The sequence below is a fragment of the Schistosoma mansoni genome, assembly GCF_000237925.1.
Source record: "Schistosoma mansoni, WGS project CABG00000000 data, supercontig 0142, strain Puerto Rico, whole genome shotgun sequence".
NCBI classification, from domain to species: domain Eukaryota; kingdom Metazoa; phylum Platyhelminthes; class Trematoda; order Strigeidida; family Schistosomatidae; genus Schistosoma; species Schistosoma mansoni.
Window position 1 is genome coordinate 779,130 of NW_017386042.1, and position 27,634 is coordinate 806,763.

At 37.1% G+C, this 27,634-nt stretch overlaps 1 protein-coding gene across 1 annotated transcript; it reads left to right on the forward strand.

Annotated features, from left to right (window-relative positions):
- Nucleotides 1-1,606: 1,606 nt before the first annotated feature.
- Nucleotides 1,607-27,634, forward strand: Smp_186640 (hypothetical protein; the record flags this gene model as incomplete). The annotated part of the gene is made up of 11 exons (XM_018800119.1): nucleotides 1,607-1,665; nucleotides 4,774-5,083; nucleotides 5,755-5,869; nucleotides 6,525-6,687; nucleotides 10,767-10,878; nucleotides 12,302-12,384; nucleotides 18,712-18,915; nucleotides 22,273-22,392; nucleotides 23,648-24,030; nucleotides 25,150-25,336; nucleotides 27,201-27,634. The coding sequence occupies 11 exons, from the start codon at nucleotides 1,607-1,609 to the stop codon at nucleotides 27,532-27,534; spliced, it is 2,070 nt and encodes a 689-aa protein (XP_018646579.1). The 3' UTR covers nucleotides 27,535-27,634.

A 27,634-nucleotide genomic window follows, 5' to 3' on the forward strand; every position in this document is an offset into this window, starting at 1 on the left:
AAGCATGCCCGACCACCACGCCAGGTAGCTGCAACGGCCGGGACGGCGGACTACAGTGCAAAGTCGTGCATGGAGGACAACTGACAGATGCATTTCCAGTAAGGACCGAAACATATAAGGCTGTCTATTCTCCCCCTACTCTTTATTGTGGTGATTGACTTGATTATGAAAACCTCGACATCTGAAGGGATGCGTGGAATGCAATGGACATCTCAGAATCAATTAGACGATTTGGATTTCGCAGATGACCTAGCACTCTATCTCATACACACGAGCAAATACAGACGAAGACAGCAAATATAGCAGCAGCCTCTACATTAATAGGCCTCAACATACACAAAGAAAAAAGCAAGATTCTCAAATACAGCACGGAGAACAACAACCCAGTCACACTTGATGGCGAAACTCTGGAAGATGTAGAAACATTCACGTACCTGGGAAGCATCATTGATGAACAAGGAGGATCTAATGCAGATGTAAAGGCGAGAATCGGCAAAGCAAGGACCGCATTTCTACAATTGAAGAACATATGGAACTCACAATAACTCTCAACTAATTTCAAAATGAGAATCTTCAATACGAACGTCAAGACAGTCCTACTGTACGGAGCTTAAATGTGGAGAACTACTGCATCCATCATCAAGAAATTACAAGTATTTATAAACAGTTGTCTACGTAAAATACTCAACACTCACTGGCCGGATACTATCAGCAACAGCGTTTTATGGGAGAGGACAAACCAGCTTCCAGCTGAAGAGGAAATTAGGAAAAGACGTTGGAAGTGGATAGGACATATATTGAGGAAATCAACAAACTGCATCACGAGGCAATCCCTATCTTGGAATCCGGAAGGGAAGCGGAAAAAAGGAAGGCCAAAGAACACATTACGCCGGGAAATAGAAGCAGATATAAAAAGGATGAATGTTAACTGGAAAGAACTGGAAAGGATTGCCCAGGACAGGGTTAGATGGAAAAAACTGGTGTGCGGCCTATGCACCTCCACGAGGGGTAACAGGCGTAAGTAAGTAAGTAAGGGAAAACCCCTATCACCATGGCAGGAAAAGGTTGACCACACTTTCCTTCTGTATACATAGGTCAGATCGGGAATATTTGATATCGATTACCTTTGCCAAACGCAGTAAGATTGATATTTTTTGTTTGTTAATTATTCTAAATTCATTACTTACATTTACTTCGTGTTCACTATCTAAAAGGTGTCTAGCAATTGCATTTGTAAAGACTTCACTCCCTTTCAGCCGCAGGTTAAAAGGAATGTGTTCAGGAAACCTTGTAGAGGCTTTTCCCTCTGTCCTTCCTATATACTTGCCAACACAGGTATATGTAAAACCATAGATTCAATCGAAAGTGATGTGGGAAAGGTATTAATCTACCTTTGAATGGTGTAACAAACCCTTGGTGTTGTATAATTATAATAATGGTTGTAATTTTAGGTTGTAAGCAGCTGATAAGAAACTGTGAAATAGACTGATGAATTCATTTAATTCTACAAACCTTGTTGTTCTTCCTTGTTGAATAATTTTTATTGTGTCCTGACAAAACTTATTTCACGTTTGAAGGTAAGCATTTTTTGCAATTTGACGATGTTATGGGCGATCCTTTAAGACCTCTCTTAGCTAAAATTTGTCGGATGCTGGAAATAGACGAGTGAGTACGTCAGTTAGGTAACTTAGTACAGGAAGTACGGAGTTATTATCTTGGATATATGCGATAAGAAATTCTACATAGTTTTGTTAATACTTAGTTTTTATTTTTTATTTTATTTATACACATAAATATTGGTACAAGGAAGCACCAGATACATATGCGCCGCACAAATCAAATGAGATTTGTGTGAGGGCTGTGATACTGCTGAGGTGCCCAAACGGAAGCAGGTGGTTTTCTTAGGGGGTCACACCCGGAGCCTTCGACCTAAAGGTCTGATCCACAAGGCAGTGGAGCATCGTGAGGCGATGCATTCCCATGGTAGCCGGTGACCAACGATTGGTTCATACGCCATTTGTTCCTCCAGGATACTGGAGCCCATGTGGAGCATTGGTTTGGAATGAGGGTTTTCCAACTCTCCTAGGTGGACTCGTGGTGTCCACCAACCCGGTTGAAGCGCCGGACATTCGCTTTTCTTCCTCTCAATTTCGAAAACAACAGTAATGCCACGAGAAGGCATTGAGTAGGACTTCCCTGACAGAGGCTATATTACGCATGACCATGTGAGAGTATTTCGAGAGGGAGAGCGGACTCTCCCCACTCTCGACCATACCAGGGCATTTGAGGGCAACGTAGAGAATGACAGTATAGTTTTGTCACAAGTAAAATAACAGCAAATTACGTTTTCTAAACATATATTTGAATCGGAGTGATGATAGAACCATTAAGCATTTATAAGCAAAGATGGATATTGGCTAGCAGTGGAATCCAGGACACGCGTTTCGTCCTATTTTTGACTCGTCAGCCGGGTGTACCTGCACATATGCTAGCGAGAGACTGATCAATTGCAGTCCTAAATAACAATGTGAAGATACAAGTAAATAACACCAAGTGAACATTAAGCAGTTAGTTTATAGGAAGCTCGCCTAGACATGTTAATTACTAAACCTCCACAGTTTATGACCGTTGTAGTACAAACAAGGCTTGATAGGGTGCCTCGTCAATGGAGTTCAACAAATCTGCGTTCCAGATATAATTAATGAGGATACGTAACTAATGATTGATGCATTAATATTAGATTGATATGTTTAAGTCAGCGTAAAGTGTAAAAGCCAATCGACATCAAAACTCTTTAGTTCTGTTTCGAATAAAAGGGTCCAGGTCATAGTCTCTTATAAAGGAGTATCAAGCAACATAATTTAGTAACAGAGGTCAAAAACAACCATCAAAAATATTGTGCTACAAATCGAGAATGTTATGACTTTATAAAAAATAGAACGTATGCTAATTCGTTATTGATCTTATGTCCGGCTTTTATCACGTGAATTGTCCACCAATCGAAATACGACTTTTCTAATACTAACACTGACAAATCAATGACATTCGACCAGTTTGAGTAGTCTAGCGTCCTTATTGTTCCCTCGTCCGCCTAGCCCTTCCAATTGAGTCCAGAACGCCAACTGCAGCTTCTGCCATACGAATCTATGCGAATCATTTATTTCAATCATACTCTGTTTATATACCAGACAGACAGACCGCATCACACCATAAAATAAAAAATAATATTTATATAAGATCAAGCCGAATGTGGCTGAGAACATGGGATACAGTAATCAATAAACTGAACATAATTTGGGAACAGTAAATCGTACAGTAATAATTCATAGGTCAAAATTAAGCTTATAATAAGATGAATATAGATATACACAATCTAGTTACTCAATAGTTAGACAAAAATATATACAGAATAATCGTCTATTAATAGGTCCTGGGAGTTACCCGTACTTATGTCCTCACCAGGATATAACAGAGAAGAAATAGTCCATGATTCCACATGGGGCCAAACATTCCATAAGTGATTGTATCACACTCCACTTCATTTGCCAATCCACATATGTGTGTATGTGGATACATATGTTAGGAGGAATAATCGAACAATGCGATCAAGGATGATGGGACATTTTTCTAGATCGCTTCTTGATCAGTTAGCGTTGAATCCCCTAATAAACACGGGGCAGTTAACCATGTTCCTCGATACTGTTGTATCCTGAAGAGAATTGTGAATGGTAACTTTTGAGGACTATTTGTGGACCAATGTAATATGTCTATTTCCTATTGTATAATTGTTACGTAACTAAACTATTCATATTCGTGTTCCTCTTATCATTAGCTTTATTTTGACCTTTGAACTATTATTATACGATTCTTGAGTTATCATCAGTTTATTGATTACTATTCACAGCCACATTTGGCTAAATATTGTACAAATGTATTTTCTATTTTATGGTACGGTGTGGTCTGTTTGGTTGGTATATAAACCCAGTATGTTTGTGAATAATGATTCACACCACAGAGGCAGTTATTGGTGTTTTGGACTTAACTGGCTGGGCTAGGCACATCGCAGGACCCGTTAGCACTGTAGACTGCTCGTACGGTTTCGTGTGTCACTGTTCCAATCGATAATTCGCTGCTCCCTGATTGTCGGTCTCATCAAGTCACACATTAACTAGGCATCCACTCGGCCACAAGATTTAACAGATACCAAAACAATTAAAATAAGTCTTTAATCCATTTTAAGGTCCATGTTAGTGTGACGATTCTTTACTCTTTTCATGTATTTTTTTTTTCACTTTTTTTCCAATTATCGTTGTATATTTGTTGGACTTTTGTTTAATTGACTTTCGTTAGTTTTTGCAATGGCTTATTCCCTTGTTATGGTGTCATTAAAGACTGCTTTTCTTGAGGTATTATTGTTAGATAGGACTCCGCCACGATGTTTACTTGTTCACAGTTAGCTGTTCAGTGAACCAAAATTTAACGTGTATTTCCTTGTTTTTGATTGGTATATTCAATGTACTATTTTTCTCAAGAATTAAGAATACTAGTAATGGTAATATCCATAAAACCTACTGCATCTACTAAGTTTTGAGTCGATTATTTCCACTTGTCGTTAATTAGAAGTTATGGTTCATAGTCTGGTTCACAAACTTCTGTGTTTTTATTGAGTTCTGTTTCATTTTATTTGAGAAGTGAAAGCAAAAATTGTAGTATCTCATGTCACAATAATAATTGCTGTACAAAAGGTAATGATTGTTCTTAATTATTAAACAGTATATTCTCAACGTTCAACGAATATATGAATAAAAGCCTCGGTTGCGCATATGCTCCTGGAGTTCCGGAACGCCGGAAAACTACTCGTCAACAGAGATTACCGTGGTTACTACCTGATGTGGTCCACATGGCTGCATGTTCTACACGTGCTGAGGCGTGGGATAGTGTGGTTGCAATCCATAGCGGGAAACGGCAAGTAACGAGCTGGAATTTCGCGAAAGCTACCCGAGGTCAACATTGGTTTGATCCACTAAAATTTCATGGATGCGATGATGAAGCAAATCGGTTGTACAAGAAAACAGTTGCTACGGTAAGTACTTCCTCTGTTCCAGTTCTAGCAACGTTTTGGTTACTTTTTCTTCTTTACATAACTAGTAAGCGTGTGAAGAGGTTACGAAAAGCGAAGACGCTGTTCGGTCTTTGGTAATGTGTGTTCTATAAGGTAATTTTTTTTCTATTGCTATTTTAAAGTCCTAAATTTTACTTTGGAACGGGCAAAAGTTGTACGTCGGTATGTTATATTTCATTCCAGTGATTAATATTCGTACAATGTTTAAAGCTAACCGAAAACCAATTCATAGATCCATTAATTTGGTCAAAACTAATCCATCACCTTTTCCTATAATCTGCTATACCACATATATGTTGTCGGTGAATATTACTTCAATGTTCATACTGTAGAAATAATGTGCTTTCAATGGATAATAGAGTTGGTGATCGTTTGTGTATTCATGTGTTTAAAAGAACCACTTTATCGACTTGTTGAATAAACTATCCAGTTAGATTTTAGTCTATTTCCTTGCGTACGTCTCACTTGAAAGACCTCTCGTTGTTCAAGTTAAATACTGCCATAAAGTGAAAGTGTGTATCAACTACTCCTTTTTTATTTGCGTTAATAATTTTGATCCATTACTCTAAACGATTAGAAAAGTAGAGAATCTCCCAATAAAGAGTATTACAGTATTTTTATCTTCTTTTCAGTGTGCATTTTTGACAAATTGTGGTAACTATGCTCTCATTGGTTATTCGAATGGAGATGTCTTCAAGTTTAATATGCAGTCTGGTTTGGAGCGTGGTTCATATGGTTCACCTACCGGTTTGTTAATTATCTTGATATTTTACTTCATACTAATCACTTTTGAAGAATGCTTACGTTGTTGTGTCTCAATAATGCTCTCTGAAATTCTTCATAATTCTGTAGTTTTGAGCTAATAACCCTCCTTCATTAGGAATCAAGAAATCTTAAACAGTTATCCCATTCTTATTTGTTTAAGTATATTTTGCTATCAAATGTTTTCTCACTGTTCAATTGGCCAATGTAATGTTTCAGGTTTCCTATTTTCTAACTCGAATTCAAATACAGAATGAAATAAAACGCAGTCTAACATGTAATTATAAGGAGTTGATGTTGTTTTTAGTAGCATAAAGAAAACACTTAAATACTAAAATGAATAGGAAGAAATATGCCTATCAAAATATTGTTCTTAATTCCCAACAAGCCTAAACATTCAGCATAGCTCACTCTGTTTTCAACAATTACTAATCAAACTGTTCAGGTAGCTTTTTACGTGTCAGCAATCCGGAGATTTGTACCATTTCAATATCTCAATGTAGACTAGCAGTTTACCTCAACAAAAAGTAGTGGGGAGGGAGACATTTTTTTGTGCGTACAATTATAATTTATGGTAATTCTTCCCTTTTTAGATTTAAATTGTTTATTTTGTACTTTATTTTTTCATCACTACTACTAGCTCATTTCTGCTCTATTGTTGGATTAGCTGTCAATAATGTAAACCGAGTTACTATAACTGTTGGTGAGAGTGAAATTCGTTTCTGGTCTTTTCACGAGCACAAGTTACGTGGACAACTTGACTTACCATCAACCTCTTTGTTAGTCAGATTTCATGCTGATAGGTAACCAATATTCATATGACAAATGTTTTCATGGTTTATTAGTAGCTTGGTTAATATTTCCATCTAAGTTCGTGTGAAGTATGAGTTCTCAGGCTCCTCAAAGTAAACTCACCGGGTTAACTTATTTTATCATGCGCTTTCATCGATAGTGATTAGCAGTGGAACCCTGGATGTGAGTTTCTTCTCATCTGGGACTCAGTCAAATGTACCTGTATCCCTGAGTTGATATCCACTCTGGCACTCGAACCCAGTACCGTTCGTTTTGAATGCTATCGCATTATCTGCCTAAATACTGAGTCCAGATAGCCACTATCTTGTATGAGGGAGTGAGTTTTAATTTATTTGTATTGATTGCTTGAATCTTCACATTAATGTTTAGGACTGTAATTGACTGATGTTAACATCACCTCTGGAATGCAGGTACATTCAGCTGACAATTAGGAAGAAGCGCGCATCCTTGATTCCACTGCTAACCACCATCCAGTTCTCATTATAATGCTTGTGACTTAATAGCAACATCGAGGCAATCCTCACAAGACGCACGCACGCCGAAGATTAAACCAATGCAAATGAACTCACATCTCTCCATGAAATGTAAGTTATTCGGTTTTCTCATGATCTTATGATCTTGTTTGAGCTTAAGGCGTAAGCTTAAATATAGTGGGTTGCTGACTAGTTAAGTAAATACATACTAAACCACACATTGTGCTCCTCCAGCATCAGTAATTAAATGTGGCCTATTGTTCACCAACAACACAGAGCACTTTGTATATGTGTTGTTCTGAATCCTTCCGTGATGTGCATTAATGAAATTCTAGCTACAAATCTAAGAAAGTCGAAGTGTCAATTGACTGCCAAAGTATTGTTTAAACATTTATTTCATAAAACAGCTGTTTTCATCTACAGATATTCTTCAATTATGATAAAAGCCTACTTTTCAACAATTCGCATTGGAGAGAGATTGACTAAAGCTGACTGTGTTGTATTTCCTGACCATTACAATATTTCATGCATACATTGAACACTATTGTCGTAGTATTTACTGATCAATTATGTCTTCAACAAAGCATCTAATTGTGATTTCGAGGAAAATCTGATCAACCACTCAACAAACGAATTAAAGGCGATCAGTCTTCGACGGCTACGCCAAAACTGTAAAGCCATCTATGAAAAACATTCCACAGTGGTCCATCTTAGAAAACTTAATATTACGATGTGAATTCTGTACATAAAATTTGATTTCCTAACAACATGTTCACACATTGACTTAAAATACCCAGAAAACAGCCCTGTTTATTGAATACTCTAATATAATTCAAAGTCTTCTGAACACCTTGAATAACGATGCAAGTATGTTTAAGATGCGTTCTTTCCTTCTTAATCCAAAGTGTTGTTTCAGAACTGGTTTGGATCACTGTCTAGACTAAGCATAGAGGCAAATAGGCTGAGAGTGTTGGCTGCTTCAAAGTTCCATCAGCCCTGGTGGGTTGACATCTGGTTAAATCTAACCACGGACCTAGAAATCTGTTGCCTGTTGTATCATGAGATGACCGAGTAAGTAATGCTGACGTTGTGCATAGAATGTCAGACAAATATGGTAAGTCAGTTGGTGAGGTTGTAAATCCGCATTGGCTACCTCGCCTCGTGGTGTTGGCTTCAATATTAATGAGTGTGATGTGGGAGGGTTTTATGAACGAATGAGGTTTGTTATCAGAACGAATGTGTAGAATACTGGTCGATAGATAAACGCAATAATGTCATTTGGCTTATTGATGGCTGCCCACGAAACCGCTTCATTTCGTCGAACGGAACCAACAATTCAAGACACTCCTCTGTCACTGACAAGGATAACAACTTCGTACTCTCACCTGTCTGGTGACCGCATGATTCGATCCACAAAGTGCTTTTGTACTGTAACTGAGAATTCCACTAGTTTTCCTTGGCTTATTCAACGTGTGGCTTGTGTGGGCTGATCTGCCTCTCTTGTATTATGGACGTAGCTAAATATCGTGTAACCACAATTGAAGGCTCGAATTTTGGAGAATTCCAAAGAATTTCTGATTGTTGTGCTTTGATAGAATTTGAATTGGCAATGCTTTTGTTGTATGGTTGTTTACAACCATTCCGCTGTGACATGTACTGAGGTAAATATCTATGATACATTGCTCTTCAACTGCATTCGATTCTGAAATAATGTGATACAACTGTTTTCACATGTCGACTCGTTTCTACATGTTCATTCTTTGATTGAACCAACCGAATGCATGAAGATTCACACTTATTCAATCTAATCGATTCCTGTCCGCCGTCACTGTTATAAAAAGGAATTCGATGGATGAACGAGGTTTCGGATTGTAATAATTGAATATAGAGAGGACATTCTTCGAAGTACTTTATAACCTTTTACTTGTGCAGCGGACAACATTTTACACAACAACGAATCAGAATTCATCGGCGAACGTCCGTATGTATCACAGAATCGAGAACAATCCATCACCTGATATTACCGAGACTGACTACTTGTAAAGAAACGGTATCCAATGAAAATTCCAGTGTCTAAGATTGGATCTCTTGCGTTCGTCCGAGAGTACAGACAAGCATGATACGTGGTTAGGAAGGTTGTTAACCATATCAGGTAATATGTAGGGTGGCAGTTGAAAGGAACAAGCACACACGGCATTGTTAATCAATTGCTAGGACACATAGCGCTAAGTCGTGCGATATCAATATGCTGTCTACCACCGGAGATATTGATAGATACTTCAAGCGTACAATTACCTTCGAATAAAGCAATAAAAGGTAAAGCCAAGATGGCACCGCTAAATCAACTGAACCTATATTCTAGACTGTCAGGTTAATGATGATGGCGGATGATTGAATTCAAATTGAACCGAATTGAAAAGTACTTCATTAAAATAGGAAGTTTTGTGGATTTCAGATCCTCAACACAATATTTCAGAAAGGAACGAAATGTAAGATTGAGTATCGAAATAATGTGATTTTTGCTCAGTATATCATCCAGTTGTATTGAGTAATGCAGTATGACTTCTCGTTCGTTCATAAAGCAAGCCTTCCATGAAATAGGTTAGAAGAAAACTAGGGGCTGCCAAATCAAACGTAGCATCAGTCTATAAAATCATTTTCTCTTAAACTGTGTTGATAATTGTAGGCAACCCAGTTGGGGTCTATGCGGTAACCACGACCAATGGTTGGAGATACTATGTGACATGGCTCAGAACTACTCTTAAAGGTGTAGTTCCATTTGTTCTTCATTAAGAGCTCCAACATTACTTCCTTTCATTAATCGAATCAATATTTTTCACACTATATTCTGTATGTTTTGTCTTCTTCCATCACTGATGTTTATTTGCTATAGATTGTGTCAACTTCGTCTTTCCATGCTGATGCAGTTTGTGTTAATTACGAATAACCCATTTTACTTCAGCATTACCCACTCGGTTGTTCCATCGCACACGAGCATGTCTTCGTAGTCATCCTTGATCAAATGCTAGTAACGTGCACACGTCCGTCCCCTTTGAAGTACATATTTCTCAGTTTAGAAGTTAAGCAATATATGCTGTTGTTCAATGCACTCGCTGTTTGATAGGCAAATGGACACCTGTTCTATACCAGTGACCCAATGTTATTAAAAGGCGAATGATGTTTTTGTTACTGCTTCGGAATTTCGTTAGTCAAAAGTTGATCAGAGTAAGATTATTGAAACGGGTGAACTGCTTACCACCCTTGATGCATACAGAAAGCGATCAGAAATTCTCTTCATTTAGCCTAATCTGCTTACTCAAAGGTGAGTGGAGTTAAAATTCATCATTCAAAAAACCCTGCATCGCCATTTCCTACCTATTCACCCAAAATGATCTGATTCACTCTTAAATTCATAGACTACAGAGTCATAGGCAATCATTCCTACTCTTCAATAACGAATTAACCTGTTTTGTGTCTGTACCCGTAAACTTTTCCTTTTTTATATCTGATATGCGGCCGTATAGAATAGAGGCATTTCAAGTAAGATTTTAAAAAGTTTCAGACTTTTCTATTAAATTTATCTGTTCTGTTTATAGTGATGTTCTAGCGGTTGCTTTGTCGAATGCAATTATCATTTTGGTTGACATTATACATCGAAAGGTTATTCGAACGTTCATCAATTCTGAAGTCCAACTTTGTGTTGATATGGTAAACGAGAGTTACTTTATTTTCATTCTGTATGATATTCCTAAATCGTAAATTTAAACAGAGATACTTGTCAAAATACAGTAATCACCACAATTAATCAGCTAGTGTTCTTAATCCATCTCTTTCTATTGCATTTGTTAATTCCTTATTAAAGCTTCAACCGCACGGTTGAGTGACGCGTCAACTCCGAGAAACCAAAACGCGAGATCATCTATAACTACACTTTTACTACGAAAATTATATGAAACAAATGGCAAACCTCAAGTCATGAGGTGGCTACGATGAGTACCGAGTTTGTGTAAAATCAGATGGAAGTGCCTCCTAGTAATAAATTCATCGAGCTATTTATAACAATCTAGGATAAGATATATGACAGATCATAGCTGTGACGAAGTCGCCATGGCAAAATAAGAAAGAATACCAGAATATGGAAATTCTTACAATTAGACAAACATTCATCAGATATACTAGAATTGAAAATATGTATTGCAAGCATCAAGAGGATGCGATCATAATAAGTACATTGAGTCCCGTTAGCTTATATAAATACTTACGAATATTATATAACATATATACGTTACGTCACTTGCTCAAAAGTTGTGAGAAATGAAACGGGTTACTGAATATAAATAGATGGTATAGATTAAAACACTAAAGGGGAGTTGAATAAGGAGACAATGAGGACAAAGAATGTAGGCGAGCTTAACGGTTTTGAGGCATTCAAGTTCTAATCGCTGTATTAAAATTAGTATGACGCGAACTAAGAGGTGATAAATAGTGATGTACTGAATCAATAAGAATGAGGAGAATACTTCCAATAATTCAGAACATAATTGACTTAATTATCAATTGACAAGGAAGGTAGAAAAACAAGGATTTCTGATCACGTTTATGTGTGTATATTCACTGATTGGTCGAACGACAATGGGCATAACACACAAACTGACCTTTCATTAACAAATCACGGTTTGATTAGTCTGGCCACATCAGAAACATTTTGTCCTCAAAACTATGTGGTTCGGTGTATCAACCCAATCTCAGTAACTAATTCTCTCAAGATGGATAATAAGGCGTGAACAACGTAAGATGTGCTTTAATCCGTGAAATTTAGTGTTTTGAGTTGTTATTGGTATTTATAAGCATTAAAAACCTACAAAGTTACCTACAACGTATATTCATCCTGTGATCTGACTGAATTGTGTTCATAAATGGAGGATAGCTTTGTTTACTATCTGAATAAGTTTTAATAGAGGAAAAACTATATTTATTCTTGTTAAGCACTGTCAAGTGGTTTCAATTTTTTTGGTTATAAGACACCAGTTACTTCCGTATTTTACTGCCAACACATGTAATATTTTTGGCATACGCTTTATTTGATTCGTTCCCAGTGTCGCTTAATAGTACTTCTGCTATTTAATTGTAGGACATTTCATTTGATGGCCGATGGTTAGTTTCTGCACATCATGGGGATCTCTTGGTAAAAACATGGGATATAGTAGATAATAAGTAAGTAAAAATCGTATATCTTTTTTTATTGAGATCATGAATCGATTGATGTTAGACCGCCACTGAAGACCTGGGAGCACTGGACGGCAGTTTCGTCCTACCATGGTACTCCTCAGCAGTGCACACCCACGATCCCGCTCGCATGGTTCGAACCCAGGACATTCGGTCTCGGGCGCGATTTTTTAACATCCAGACCACTGAGTTGGCATCCAACGGTGTTAATGTCTAACCTCAATCAATCAACGAAATTGCGCAACCATCTTCCATTGTACTGAGGTGGATACCCGTCTCTACCTGACATGGATTAGATCCACTGGTCACGGACCCTCATTAGAACTCCGAGAATTCTCTCACGAATCTAGTCACTAGTGAACACATGTTAATTATCAGTATGGGGTTGTGGAGATAATGAGTTAATGCAGAGTTTACTATAATATGGACCTAAAGTCAGTGGGTACAAAAACTTGACTAGAATAATGACATGATGTATTGTTATTGTAAACGTGTATGCTCGTGCTTTTTAATATTGCTAAAGTTTCATCTATAGCCATATTATTCAGCGTCATCAGCAACCAGTTTCTCACATACTCCAACGACTAAACTTTTAGTCTCTTCTACAACTCAAACTGTTTTGATTTGTTGACTAACTAATGGGAAGACCCAGAAAATCCCTCTAAGAAAGCCCATAGGGGCCCTAAAAAGACTGGGAAACATTTTATCTAATCAGTATTGAGTGGAATTTTCTCGGAAATATCTACAAAATGAGTAGTCACATGTCACACTTTTGATTGTATGATTAACTATCCTGTTAATATGTTAATATGAACCTTCCAAAAGCCCAAAGCCATCTGGAATGCTATAAATACCTTGGAGTAAAGCGTTTCTTCCATATTTTCCGCCTTTTCTCTCATGTTCAAGTCGCTATGTAAATTTAGCCTGGGGGTTACTAGAAGTGATTCGGAAACTGATTCAAGCGTTCGGTCAGAAGATTTATCAATGGCAACAAAGAAATCTACAATGAACATTTCTTTTGAACAACTGGAAGCCTAATTAGTGCGTCAAGAGAAGCAGTTTAAAGAGTTTCAAATCAGAATCATGGAAGCCCTTGTGCAGAAAATGTGCCTTTATAAGCAAAACCCTGCTTCTTGTGAACTACAAGTAACACATGCCGATTCTGTCAATAATGCAATCCATGAATTTAATTTTGATGGTGCAGCAGGTGTTATTTTTAACTGTTGGTTCATGAAATATAAAGATCTGTTTTATGTTGATCTCTGCAGACTGGATGACGTCTCAAAAGTGTGAATACTTTTAAGACAACTTGGGACGACGGAACTTGAACTCTACAGTAACATTATTCTTCCATAGAACTCAAGGGACTTTAGTTTTGATGAAATAATTAAAATCCTGTCCTAAATCTGTGGAGAAGAGTCATCTCTATTTAATATAGATTACCAATGCTTGAAGATAACTAAATGACTGGATGAAAAATGCAGGAATTGTGAACCGAGAGTGAGAGAGGTTCGAGTTGTCTTCCACGACAAAAAACCAGTTTAAATGCCTTGTATTTGTCTGTGGCCTACGCGCACTCAAGGATGCTGATATCCGAACAAGAATCGTAAGCAAACTTGAATATTGTCCCAGCATGACCTTACAGAAAATAACTAGCAAATACCAAAGATTAGTGAAGTTGAAACATGATACCTCGTTAACTCAGTCGAGAGAAAAGGCACGCAACGTTCCGACATGCAGTTATCGGAAAGTCAGCGGCAAGCTATCATACTCGTGCCGGTTGTGTAGAGGTTGGCATTTCAAAAGGTTTTGTCCGTTTAAGAACCATTGTTGTACCACATGTTTCAGAAAAAGGCATAAGGAAATTCATTGTAAAACCTGAAAACACCTTCAACAATTGAAAGTATATTCTTGGAGATTCAAACCACAAACAGCCAAAGTACTGATTTCTCTTAACAGATCCGGCTCCCATAACCGTTAAAAGTATGTTTCTCTCAAGGTCGATGAGTATGAAGCCCTCCTACAGTTAGACACGTCTTCCGACATAGCATTTATAAGAATAAGAACGTGAAAGAAAATTAAAAAACCGAGAATATATTCAACTCATCAATCAGCACATAGTGCATCCAGAGGAATGCTGAACACTGCTGGCGAGATACACTGCAAACTCACAGTCAAAGAAATAACGGAGAAAACACTTATATTTTATACAGAATGTCCACCACTAAACTTACTGGGAATCGACTAGATAGAAAGACTTAGGTCAACAGACCGTCCCATCAACTCGATCTGTCACAACTTCAGTACAACGAAAGTGGAGGCGTTATTAAAACGGAATAAAATGGTATTTGGTGAAAGTCTTTGAAAATGTACTAACTGTAAAGCTGTTTTTACCCTTTGACTGGGATCAAAGCCAGTGTTTCGAACTAAAAGACCTGCACCCTATGCTGACTTTATTCACATTAAATATATTATCCTATCTTCAGTTTAAATGTGTTACTCAGAAGTACAAAGTTTCATATTGTTAATTGTTACGATACAATGAGTCAGTGTAGACTATGTTTTGACTTCCACGTAATATCTTACAGATTAGGCAGTCACATCATGACTTATCTACAATTGAAGGATTAGGCTTATTATTGTAATAGTGTAGTAAACAAGAACACGGGTTGGGACAATCGAACGTATTTGACACGAAATATACAGATAGTTAATTTGCAAACTATCAATCAATTGTCTCAATCTTGACCGTTCCTTCTGCGAATATCAGTCCATAGTCTCCGGTTATTATTGTTCGTGCATTTTCATACCAATCGCGTTTCGTTTCCGTTCTTTCCTTATCGATCTTCTAGTAAAATACATTCTCTGCCTGATCATCGTCATATACTACTTATGTGTATGTGAGCAACCCACACCACAATAGTACTAATAACGAAGTAGACCATAATTCCACACCCCTACCTGGAGAACTTTTCGCTCAGCTGAATGAAGGCAAGTTCTTTGTAAAACTGGATTTGTCGGAGTCATATTTACAAATTCCTGTTGTTGATGAGTGCAAGGATCTGCTCTCCACAAACACACATAAGGGCCTATTCCGATATAATTGACTACCTTTCGGAGTCAAGACGGTCCCATCCATATTTCAGTAAGTAATGGATACTATGCTACAGGATGTTCTAAGTTCTGCAGCTTATCTGGATGACCTAATAATCACGAAAGTGGATAGAATAGACTTAGAAAAGAAGCTCGATCAGGTGCTGTCGTGTATAGCAAAATATGGGCTCCTGATCCGTACAGAAAAATGTAACTTTTGCAATGGCGCACAATTCACTTCAGGATCATTCAAGCACTCCCGCAACATTAATGGAATTGTACATATATGCTCTCCACCCTATTACCCTCAATCAAATGGACAGGCAGAGCGCTTTATTGACACATTTAGAAGAACATTACCGAAAGACGGAGATGAGGGGTCTAGTCAGGTAATCACAAAATTCCTAACAACTTATAGAACTACACTCACCCCTATCGTCTCATATGGAAAGTCCTCTGCTGAAGTTATGTTCGGAAGAACTATTTGAACTATATTGGACAACATGTTGCCATCTAAATCAGTGGATGAGTGCAGACAAAATCAGAATATTCAAAGTTTTAATGTAGTTGGTAAAGTGTTTGTCAACATTTTGGCTAGTATCATGTGCTCTAGTGGTCATAACAGTACAAACAAATATGCAAATTGTTACTGTCCACATGACGATGTCTGTTAAGCTAGTTAATACAAAAAGGTCTTAACCAAAATTAACCATAATCGAAATTGGTTGTTGAACAGTTGCTATAATAACTCCCCCCTGCAAACAAAGATATACGAAAAAATGTTTTTGCACAAAGTACGGTAAACTGAATAGAGTAATTACAATCGTTTGAAGATATGGGCTTGTACAAAATTAGAAGAAAGCTAATGTGTGCTGTGTATTTGGTTTGTGCTCGTCCTTGAGGCTGTACAAAATAATAGTAAGAAATAGAAGGAATATAGTATCTCTTTGAAACAAAGTTACACATATAAGCGTAAGGGTACACAAGCTATGTCGAGTTTAATAGTGTCTAACATGGGCCTACATGTATACAATGAAGGGGAACAATTATAATTAATATTCAAAATAGCAGAGAATTTTCAATGGAAGATTGTAGCGACATAGCGTTGCGGCCAGATCTTGTCGTTACCGGGGTCTCTTCTTTTTGCTGCGTTAGCGTCGTTGATTCTTGAGACTCGTGTCTCGTTAGTATGGTCGTCTTCGAGGGATTAGTACTTGTCGATTAAAACTCGCTATCAATGAAAGCTGGTTTCACTCGATCGATGCTGATTACATCTGTCTTTCCAGCTTTTTCTACCGTAACTGTCTTAAATGTCCTTGTAATCACTTTAAATGGACCATCATAATTAGGCTGCAGGGGTGGTTGTACATTGTCTTTTCTAATGAATACGTGAGTGTTATTATGTAGTTCCTGAGGTATGAATATCCGTCGTTGTTATAGTCTGAGAAGTGTTATTTTTAGATCGTTCATGTGTTTCTTCAGGCATTGCAAGTAGTTGGCTACATCCGTCGGAACACTTTTACCCGAAGCGAAAAATTCCCCGCGTTAACATAGAGTACATATACCAAATCAGCTGGAAAATATCCCATATCCCGTTTAATTGTTGTTCTTAAACCCAACATGACTAAAGGAAGCTTATTACCCCAATCGTTGTTGACAATGACAGGTGTAAGGGACACTCAACTGCCTATGCAGGCGTTCAATCATTCCGTTTGCCATTGGATGTTAGGATGTCATTCGAACACGTTTAATTCCGAAGAGTTCCGTAAACTGCTGGAAGATACGACTTTCAAATTGAGCTCCTCTATCACTTGTGATAATCACTGGTATACCATAGCAAGAAATCCCATTCTCGATAAGGGATTTGTCTATAGACTCGGCTAAGGTGTCTTTTATTGGTACCGCTACATGCCATCTTGTAAATCTATTGATGCATGTAAAAATATAGTTGTATCCGTTCGAAACTGGCAATGATCTTACGATATCGATGTGTATATGTTCGAATCGGGTGTCTGGCTGAGAAAATGAACCCATTGGCGAGCTAGTATGACGATGTACTTCGACTTTTTGATAATTCATGAATGCGTGTCCAATTACGCACATCGCGACCCATGTTCGTCCATACGAAGCGCCCACTGATTAGCCTCACCATGGCTTTTATACCCGGATGCGATAAGTTATCCATACTTTCAACTACCTTCTGTTGCAATGGTTTTGGAATGAATGAACGCGGTCGGCCTGTCGACATATCACATATTACTTTTGCTCTACCGAATTGAACATCTTCGAATACCAATGATATCGTGTCTATTTATTTTATTTATTTTTATTTATTATTACCTTTATTCAGTATTATATTTTGGGTACAATATAGAATTCTCAGCACAAAGTACTTCAACAAGTTTCCGTTTCTTACTTCTTCGTCCTTCCTGACGATAAATATTGAGTGATCGCCAGTTAAAGTTAGCAGCCCAGTCAATCGACATCTGGATAATGTACTTTCTTCTCGCTGCATATTGCCAGCAACCACGATATCTCTGATTAGGCCTTCTGTAACCTTTACAGCGAAAGGTCTTACACTTTTCAGAAACGCACCTGAATAGGTTGTGCGATTATTAAGCATAATGATGTATTAAAACAAACGAAATTAGATAACTTGTTGAAATATCTAGATGACAGGAACAGGTAGCCCAGATGTTTAAATAGGCCGCCAATTTGGTGCTTTGTCTTTTCTAATGAATACATGAGTGCTATTATTTAGTTCCTGAGGTATGAATATCCGTCATCATCAACAAACACTTCAATAATTTGTGAGTGATTAGTATTTCTCCGTAAATGGTTAGCTGTTTGACTCGATTTATCAACTGACAAAAAAGACGAACAACTCCCATGTCAGAGGTGAAAACAATTAAACAAACATGCAAACAACAACCACATCTATGAACAGCCTCTGTCAGGGAAGTCCTACTCACTGCCTTCGCTAATCAATTACGGAAATATGCTAATTACTCAGGACTGATTGAATTGTTTGTTGATGATGTTATCGATGAGACAATGGAAGCTTCACAATTAAACCAACTAGCTCAGAGAACAAAACACCTTCAAAACCCTTATTCTAAGCTACAAATGTTGACCACCATCTCGAAAAATTCAGTTGTTTATTCTAACTTTATGTTGGTTTTATATCTAACTGCTTACTGTAACTACTTTACCATTTCTCAGACTGATAGACTGTTTTCGTGTAGAACTTCCTATCACCTCAATAGCTTTATCCAGGGCAAATGAATTCCTATGTACAACTCATGCAAACTGCCTTGGTATCTATCTTTGGGATAACCGTGCAACTTACAAACATTTACACCTCCAACCTTTACCTATTGATTTTGTTCCATCTGGAAATCAATCACCAGTATCATTACCAACTAGGTAAGTTGTTAATGTGTTATGCTTAGTAAGAAAATGGTTCCTTCAAATTTAATTCTAAATATGGTTCCAAGTGTAGCGACTAGTCGATTGCTATATCTCGTTTTTCAATCCAGAAATAAATGAATGTACAGGTCAATCATCTACGTACTCTTAGTTCTGCTAAATTAGGGTTACAAAGAGTACAAAGTTTCTGAAACAGCTTTGCAAATTAAGTAAAATACTACTGTTAAATAAGTATGTAGGTGAACTCATAAGAAATACCGATATTTTGCTCTAACAATAATCCATTAAGTTACTGATCTAAGTGATGTTTGGAATTTTGTTGAACATTCTTGGTAAAATGCCTAAATTTTGTTTTCGAAAATGTCTCAATGTGTTGTGGAATTCACTCAAATACTTAATCATGGTAAACTCTGTGGAACTGATAGGACAGATATTTAAAGACACACACACACATGACTCCATCTTGACTCCCTATCTCTATAAAGGTTTCGTTTTGACCAAAGATTTCCGATTATGTTGACCAATAAATAACGTGCTAACAATTTGTAGTGACACAAATGGCTTTTAATACGCATGTATTTCGATTTCAGGGTATACAAAGATTGTTCATCAACAGTACTGTGCTTTTTTTCGATGTAACTCTGTTACTGCCAGATTTTATCACAAAGTTCAGTTGAATCTTGACTTACTTGAGTAAGTAAGATACCAGTCTATCAACTAAAGGACGGATACAATGCGCTGCAGGTCTCTGTCCTATGCTATGACTGCGGAATATGACGTTCATGACAAAGGATGTTCGTAGGTTAACACTATTTGGTCATAGGTATCTTCGAACCATTGCTTGTGTATTTCGGGACCATCGAATTAGCAATACTGAAGTTAGACGCAAAGTACTAGGTAAGCATGGTAAGTTGGTTGACGAGGTGGTAAATCATTCTTAACTGGGACGGTTGGGACATGTGTCACGTATTCCTATCCACTGACTACCCGGACGTGCGACGATGACCAGTGCAATACGTTGGGAGCTAGGCGCAGCGAGGCTAAGACATGGTATCGATCCATGAAGACATTTACTATTAGACTAAGCCATGCGGATAAGTGAAGACTACCTGGTTGGGATCCTCGTGATTGTCGTAACCAACGCTTGGAGACTGGGTGGCATGGTTTAGAATCGTTTGCAACAGTGCGGGTATATTCACTCCTTGTCTTTGTCTAGATTCTAAGTTTCTAAATACCATATAAATTTTTTTCACTTGAGTAGTCCATATTTTCTTTTTGAATCGGAATTCCGAGGTCTAATTTTTTCATTACAGTTGGTGCTAATCTACCTGTATTTCTGTGGGATTCGCCCAGACAATTATATTTCTCTGTGCGCGTGAGGTGTGTTAATTTGAGGTGATGTACAGATGTGTCAGGTTTTATATAGGGTTTAACTGACTGATCCTGTTACGACTCGTAATAGAAGTGATAACTGGCAATAATGTTAATGCCATGTACAACGCCTCTAACCTCACCTGCTCAAAAAGAGAAATTTTTCTAAGATTTATTGGTAGACGTCAATATAAACAGATTAACGTTCACATTAATTCAGAAATATATCAATTGGTCTCAATAAATATAGGGTAAAGAATTTGTCAACTGATGGTCGCTTAAATACAAAATATCGATAAACTACTTATTAGAACGAAACGGACTAATACTCAGTAAACCAACTTCGTACTAAATAAATCAGTACAAATAAAGATGTACTGATAATCAATTAACAGAATTAACTTTAAATCAATATGCGAATTTTAATATTGGTTTCTTTCTAAATGATATTTTATAGTGGCTGGCACTATGTCGAACCCTCATAACTCATCTTAGCTTCTGGATAAACCAATCTATCCATTCTCTTAAGTTACATTTTAACTTTGTTAATTATTCGCTTGTCAATCTTGACTGTTCTTATGCAAGCGCATATGTGTTTATTTCTTATCTTACTCATCACAAATCTATGGCCTATTTTTGTGTGATTATAAATATCGATTTAACAACTTTCAGTGCATTTAGGTTGTAACTATTTATTGATTCCCAACGCGTTCCCATTGTAGTAATTATTTCGCTATTATTTTGTTTTCGATGATGAATACTCAAATGTTAAAACTTGCTAATTTATAATCTTTAAGCTATTCATAGACGTTTTTTAATCACGAACTAATCTTGGTTAGACCATTATTGGAAACGTGAAATCATTGAACCGCCGCTACGTTTTAGTATGGGACTCCTCAGAGGTGCGCATCCACGACCTCGCAACAGGAAGTTGAACCCTTGACCTTCGATCTTGATAGTTGATGTGGTTGGGGCCACTGGAGTTGGAGCACGTCAGCTTTGAGACAGTTGCGCATTGCAGACAATGGAAGATGGTCATGCAATATCGTGAATTGTCTAGTTAAATATTATAACTGTTAAATACCGGCTCAGGTATAGAGACTAAGCATTTATGTCCGAGAATGAAGGTCCTGGGTTCGATTTTCGGCTATAGTGTCTGACGTGTGCGTTTCTAGAACGCTCCATACTAGGAAAAGCGATCGTCCAGACTTTCAATGGTTGTCTAACTAAGATCAATTCGTGATAAAGAAAATTTTAGATTCTCCGCAAAGCCTTCTATTGATAATAATTATTGAACTGTTTCAAAATCCTCTTCATATGAAAATATCGATATATAAACAAAGAAAATTGTTTTCTGTAAATTTTTTTAAGGTTCCACAACTATCCAAATTATTAGTTCAAAAGTGACCAGATTCAGGGTAAATACATCTTATAATTATAATTGTAACGTATGAATTTAGGATTTTGTAAAATAAAATGAAATAATGAAATTAATGATCAGAATAAATATAGATAACACAGAGTAGAAGAAGTAATAATGTAAATAGAAATCCAACCAAATATTTGATGAAAGACTGTGTAATCTATAAAGTTATGTGAATTCAGTAAGCAACAATAGAATGCGGCGAGTACCAAGTGAAACTACTTATTTTCATGTTATTATTTTCTTTTAACCAGACAATCGAGAAATGCTTGTTTGCATTCAACCTAGTGCTATTCGATAAATTACTTACCTGTTTATATATATCCTGTTTAAACCATCATTCGTGTTTCTTTATGGTATGGTTTAACAACAGTGTCATTTTTTACGACTATAGTAGTCAATCTTTCCCCTAAAAACACCTGTTTACTACCTTGACGTTTATTGCTAGGTTTCTTGCTCTGTTATCCGTACAGTTTCTGTGTATAGATAATTATGAATTGATTTCATCGTAAATCGGTACAAAATTCACTACTCACTTTCCCTTCCTTTACTTTTTCAAGAATATTAATGACTCAAAATACATGTGATGTAATTGAGCTTGGTATGGATACAGATATCAGTAAATATATGGATATTGAGTACATGGATGACTTGTCATCTGAAAAGTGTGGAGAACACGTGTGAGTTTCTAATAATTTTTTAAATGTTATTCCGTTTTTCCGATTTGAAAAATGTTGGAGTCCTTGAGAAAACTTTTCCACCTTCATTGAAACTGGGTTATTTGGCATGATCAAGTGAGGTCACTTAATAACCAAATGCAGGATTTCATATTACACTATCTGAGCTTCAGCCTCTGTTTAAATTCAAATTCTACGTCTCGGTTGTTCAAACTGACTTGTTTAGGCATTAAATATAGACGACGGCAGGAATAGTCGTAGCAGTAGGTTTTTTGGTTTGATTTTAAAAGGTTCAGTTGTCTGTTTATGGATCCTCCTCTACCTATTCTCTCTGATTCAAAATTATGGGGATGCATTTTTGCTAGTGTTAACCAATTGTAACTGTCTAATTTGATCGCAGAAGAGAGCATGGCCTTGACGTCTTCGTTAATCATGTTTTTTGCGAAGAATCCCATCTTGGACACTATAATTTCCTTATGCCTCCTCTCCGAATACGCTTTTTACTTGCAGGTTAGCTAGTTTGTAAAATTAAGCGTTTTCACGCTCTTAATTTTTCCTACCGGACCAACTTTTTCTGGATCTTCTTTTCTGATGCTTCACATCAAACTTATTGTGAAGTCGTTCAGTCTTCACTTCCATATTATCCAATAATCTGAGCATAACTTACAAAGTATTATTCCGTTTACATTTAAACACTGATACTGTCTCAGTAGGCTAGAAAAATTGACTTTCAGTGTAATAAAGACCATGGGCTTGTCTTGCAACTTACTCAATATAACCGTAAAGTGTACAAATAGACTTCAATAAAACCACCCATATTCTGAGTTCTTGTCCTCACTCAGTGGGTCAGTTAAACGCAACGTATAACCTAACACGTGTACATCTGCCAGTAAGATGAAATCGTTGGAGAATATCCCAGAGTGGTAGACGTGGTGTCAGTATAAGTGGTAATAGAAAAGATTCGGTATCGAAGATACGATTCAAGGGAATATAAATTAGTGAAATTAAAAATTTGGGGAATTCAGAGGCTGATAACAATGATAATTGTCGTCATCAGAGTTAATTGAATTTATTCAGTGTTTTTAACGCTATTAAGTTCACGAACAGAATAAAAAATTACAATCAAACATCAAAATTAAAAGTAATTTAACAGGAAATTAATCTTAACAGATAATGACAGTAGCCTATTTATAAGTGTTTAACCCATAGTTCCTAGTATTTTACTTTTTGTGTAAATAATTTATCCCATATTTTTCAGTTATATATCTCCTGAACAACTTCAATGCCATCTTTTAACACTCTCAGGAATCCCATCATCATTTTTCACAACATTATTGAATTTGGATTTTATTCGACAACGTAATCATCAAGCTGGGAAACTTTTGAATAATAATACTGCTACTCATTCAGTCGCAGAAAACCTCATGAATCTACCCTTCTTTCTGCCTGTTGTTGAGACAAATAAAGGCTTAGTATCGGCTGATGATGATTTTGGTAATGGATTATCAACTAAGCAACAGTTCATTAATAAAACAACGAATCGTAAACGGCGTGGGTTGTTGGATAAAGATTTCGAACACGCTGTTGAACCTATACATGGCTTATCTATGAGACTTATTCGAGCGAAATCAAATGATGAATGTAAGTGTTACTGCTGCGTTTTTAAAATTTTTAAACCACTCTTAAGTAGTATGATGCTTTTTCTTTTTAATCATATTCTGTAGTCTTTTGGAAACCCTGTCGAATCAAGTTTTTCTGCATATCTGAAGTAATATACAGACCCAAATTAAAAAATTTAGTGATACTCTTCTATAAGTATCAACAGTCATGACCACATACTAATTTGTTGTTCGGTCATACATGAAGTGTAGCAACACTATATTTTTCTTAAATCCCCACAGCAGAAATTTATCTTCTCTTTTTTGTCCTGTTACCAAGTACTAAAGATGTCACTAAAGTAACTCATGATGTCATTAAAAATAATTCAGCGAATAAAGTTTTCTTTTCGACCATAGGTCGTTCAATCGTATTTGTAATTAATTAACAGGTAAGGTAATCTGTTAAAAAGTAAAAGGATGACTGCACAACTTAAGGTGCTAAAAGAAAGTTGCGTAATAATCGATAATTTAAAGAGGACCAAATGAAACTGAATATGTGGAACATATTTGTTTACTGGACGAGCATGAGAAGGGTGGAGAATGAGTTAAGAAAGTGGTAATAATAACGAATAGTTATATGCAAATTAAAAACATTCAAAGGACGTATCAAAGCCATTTTACCGTGTGTGATAAATTAGGTGTCATGACCATGGAAAATAATGGTTTTCACGAATCACTTTTGATGCAGTAGTCTCCTGTTTAAAATGACAAATCAAAACCCTTCCGTACTAGTTTGTGCTCCTCTCCAACCACACTGTTTGACTGTATACATTTTGAAGGATATATCCGATGAAGTAGTTTCACCAGAGTTAACATGATGTCCCAATATTAATCAACTGATTGTTTTACGTACGTTTCTCGAAAGCCACTTAGGATTCGATTAAAAAGTGCTCGTTTTGTGTGGCCAATGTTACCTGCATCAGAACACCAGGTAAACTTGTAATCACGCACTTATGTAGCCCCATACGGCAGTTTATCATTCACAAATCCACAAAAGATGAAGAAGCTTGTAAAAGTGATGCAAAACTAGCTTAGCAGCATAAAAAAGTTGTAAAAAGAAGTATATGTTTTTTCTTCGTATATCCTTTTTTGCTCATTCTAGTCGATCAAATTTCTCACGTCTTGAAATCAGTTGGGACAAGTGGATTAGATTTGGAAATTCGTCTGCTTGTTCCATCAGCTGAAGACGAAATGGCTTGTTGTAACCCTAACCAGACAAAAACATTCTATGATCATGTAACCAATCCTTACTTAAAACTTCATGGATTTCTTCGATATATAATTAATCGGTAAGCGAATGTTCATTTTATTGTAGTTATTTCTGTTGTTTGGTACCTCCTTCAGTACTCGAAGCCATGTGTTCCTCGATTCATCACTTTCCCGTTTGCCTTGAGAATTTCAAGCTACTGTTCGCCATGTGACTCAATTTAGTGGTTTCCACAGTTTATTTATTTATTGTTTATTTAAACACATAAATATTGGTACTAGGAAGCACCAGATACATATGCGCCGCACAAATCAAATGAGATTTGTGTGAGGGCTGTGATACTGCTGAGGTGCCCAAACGGAAGCAGGTGGTTTTCTTAGGGGGTCACACCCGGAGCCTTCGACCTAAAGGTCTGATCCACAAGGCAGTGGAGCATCGTGAGGCGATGCATTCCCATGGTAGCCGGTGACCAACGATTGGTTCATACGCCATTCGTTCCTCCAGGATACTGGAGCCCATGTGGAGCATTGGTTTGGAATGAGGGTTTTCCAACTCTCCTAGGTGGACTCGTGGTGTCCATCAACCCGGTTACAGCATCGGACATTCGCTTTTCGTCCTCTCACTTTCGTGAGTAACACCCCCGTGGTGCGAGAAGACGGTTAGTAGGACTTCCCTGACAGAGGCTATATACGGTTTCCACAGTGCGTCCTATCCACCCAACGCCTTTTCTTAACTTCCTTAATTGCAAGTTGGTTTGTTCTCAGTCAGAGCATGTTATTGCTGATGGTCTGTAGCCAATGGATCTGGAGTATTATGCGTAGATACCTGTTTACAAACATCTGTACCTTATTATGGGGGTTGTGTTAGTTCTCCAAGTTTCAGCTCTTTACGATAGAACTCTTTTGACGTTAGCGTTGAAAATTGTGACTTTGTTCTTGAGTGACAGTTGTTTTGAGTTTCAGATAATCTTCAATCGTAGGAATGTGCTACCATTGGTTTATTGATTTGTGTTTTTATGTCCGAATCAAGTCCTCCTTGTTTATCGATGTTGTTGTATAGGCAGTGGAGGTTTCTACTTCTTCCAGAGCTTTTCCATCTGGTGTGATTCTGTTGGTGCTCACTGTTCTACGCTCCATGATCTTCCTTTTTCTCTTGTGAATGTTGAGGCCTATTTATTTGGAAGCCGCTGGTATACTGGGTATCCTCGTCTGCGTTTGCTTTCATGTATGCAATTAGGGGTCTGAGTCATCTCCAAAGTCCATATCGTCCAGTTGTGTCCTCTGTATTCCATGCTCCTCCTTAGATATAAGGGTCCTCGTCATCCAGTGGACAGATAGTAGCAAGGAAATGGACGAGAGTATGGAGCCTTTTCTGACACCGGTCCTTACTTGGAACAAGTCTATGAGTTGCCATCCATGATCAATTGTTCATTTCCTTACAAAACCCAGTTTGTTGGTCTCTAGGTTGGACGTTATGCAACATTTCATTCAGGTTAGTAATACTGTTGAAGACTTTGTTTAGTACTGGCACTAGAGTAATGCCTCTTTCGTTCTCACACTTCCTAGGATCTTTTCTCGGTGTTGACAAGGCCTCTCTCCTTATGGTCTGTTGATGCTTGTTTTTTCTCTCAAATCTCTTTCCCCAATTTCAGTTGGTTTGTCGCTTTCAATATTACCAACAGCTTTGCTGATTTCTTCCATTATTTGTGCGGCATTATCTGTTTTAGAAGGTTTTAGGTTGTGCTTCAATGTGGGATTCAGTTGCTTGTTCCATTCAAGTGCTGTTGATTTTTGTTGACTGATTTTCTGGTCTACTATATTTCCCTGCTAGTTACTTGGATGTATATTCTAACCATACAATTATCCTTTAAGCTTGGCATCGGCTATTCGCTCTACTGTTTTTATTGCACTGAGTATGGTTTCTCTTCTATTTTCTCTTAACTACAGGTTTCAATCGAATCGAGATTTCGATCTTGCTTGCATTTGCTTGGAAATCTTGTTGCAACAGCATAGTGACATTTTATTCCGACGTACTCATGCACAGAACAATTTGTTAAATGTAAATCAAAACCTAGATGAAATAGATGAAATGTATCTACAGATAGTGGAAAAAGATCAAGTGAAAGTGGATTCACTATCCCCTTATTTCGTCACATTAATTTTAATTAACCAAGCAATAAAGACTAAAAGAAAAGCACAAACGAACTTGACAAATTGTATAGCTCAATCTTTATGTTTAGTTGATTTCATTCGTAATCCCGTGACTGCCTTACAGTTATAAATAAAGATTAACATATTGCTATTTTTTACACATGTTCATGTACATTAATTTATTTCGAAATAAAAACGTTATTGGCAACGTAATAAAAGGATTTCGGACA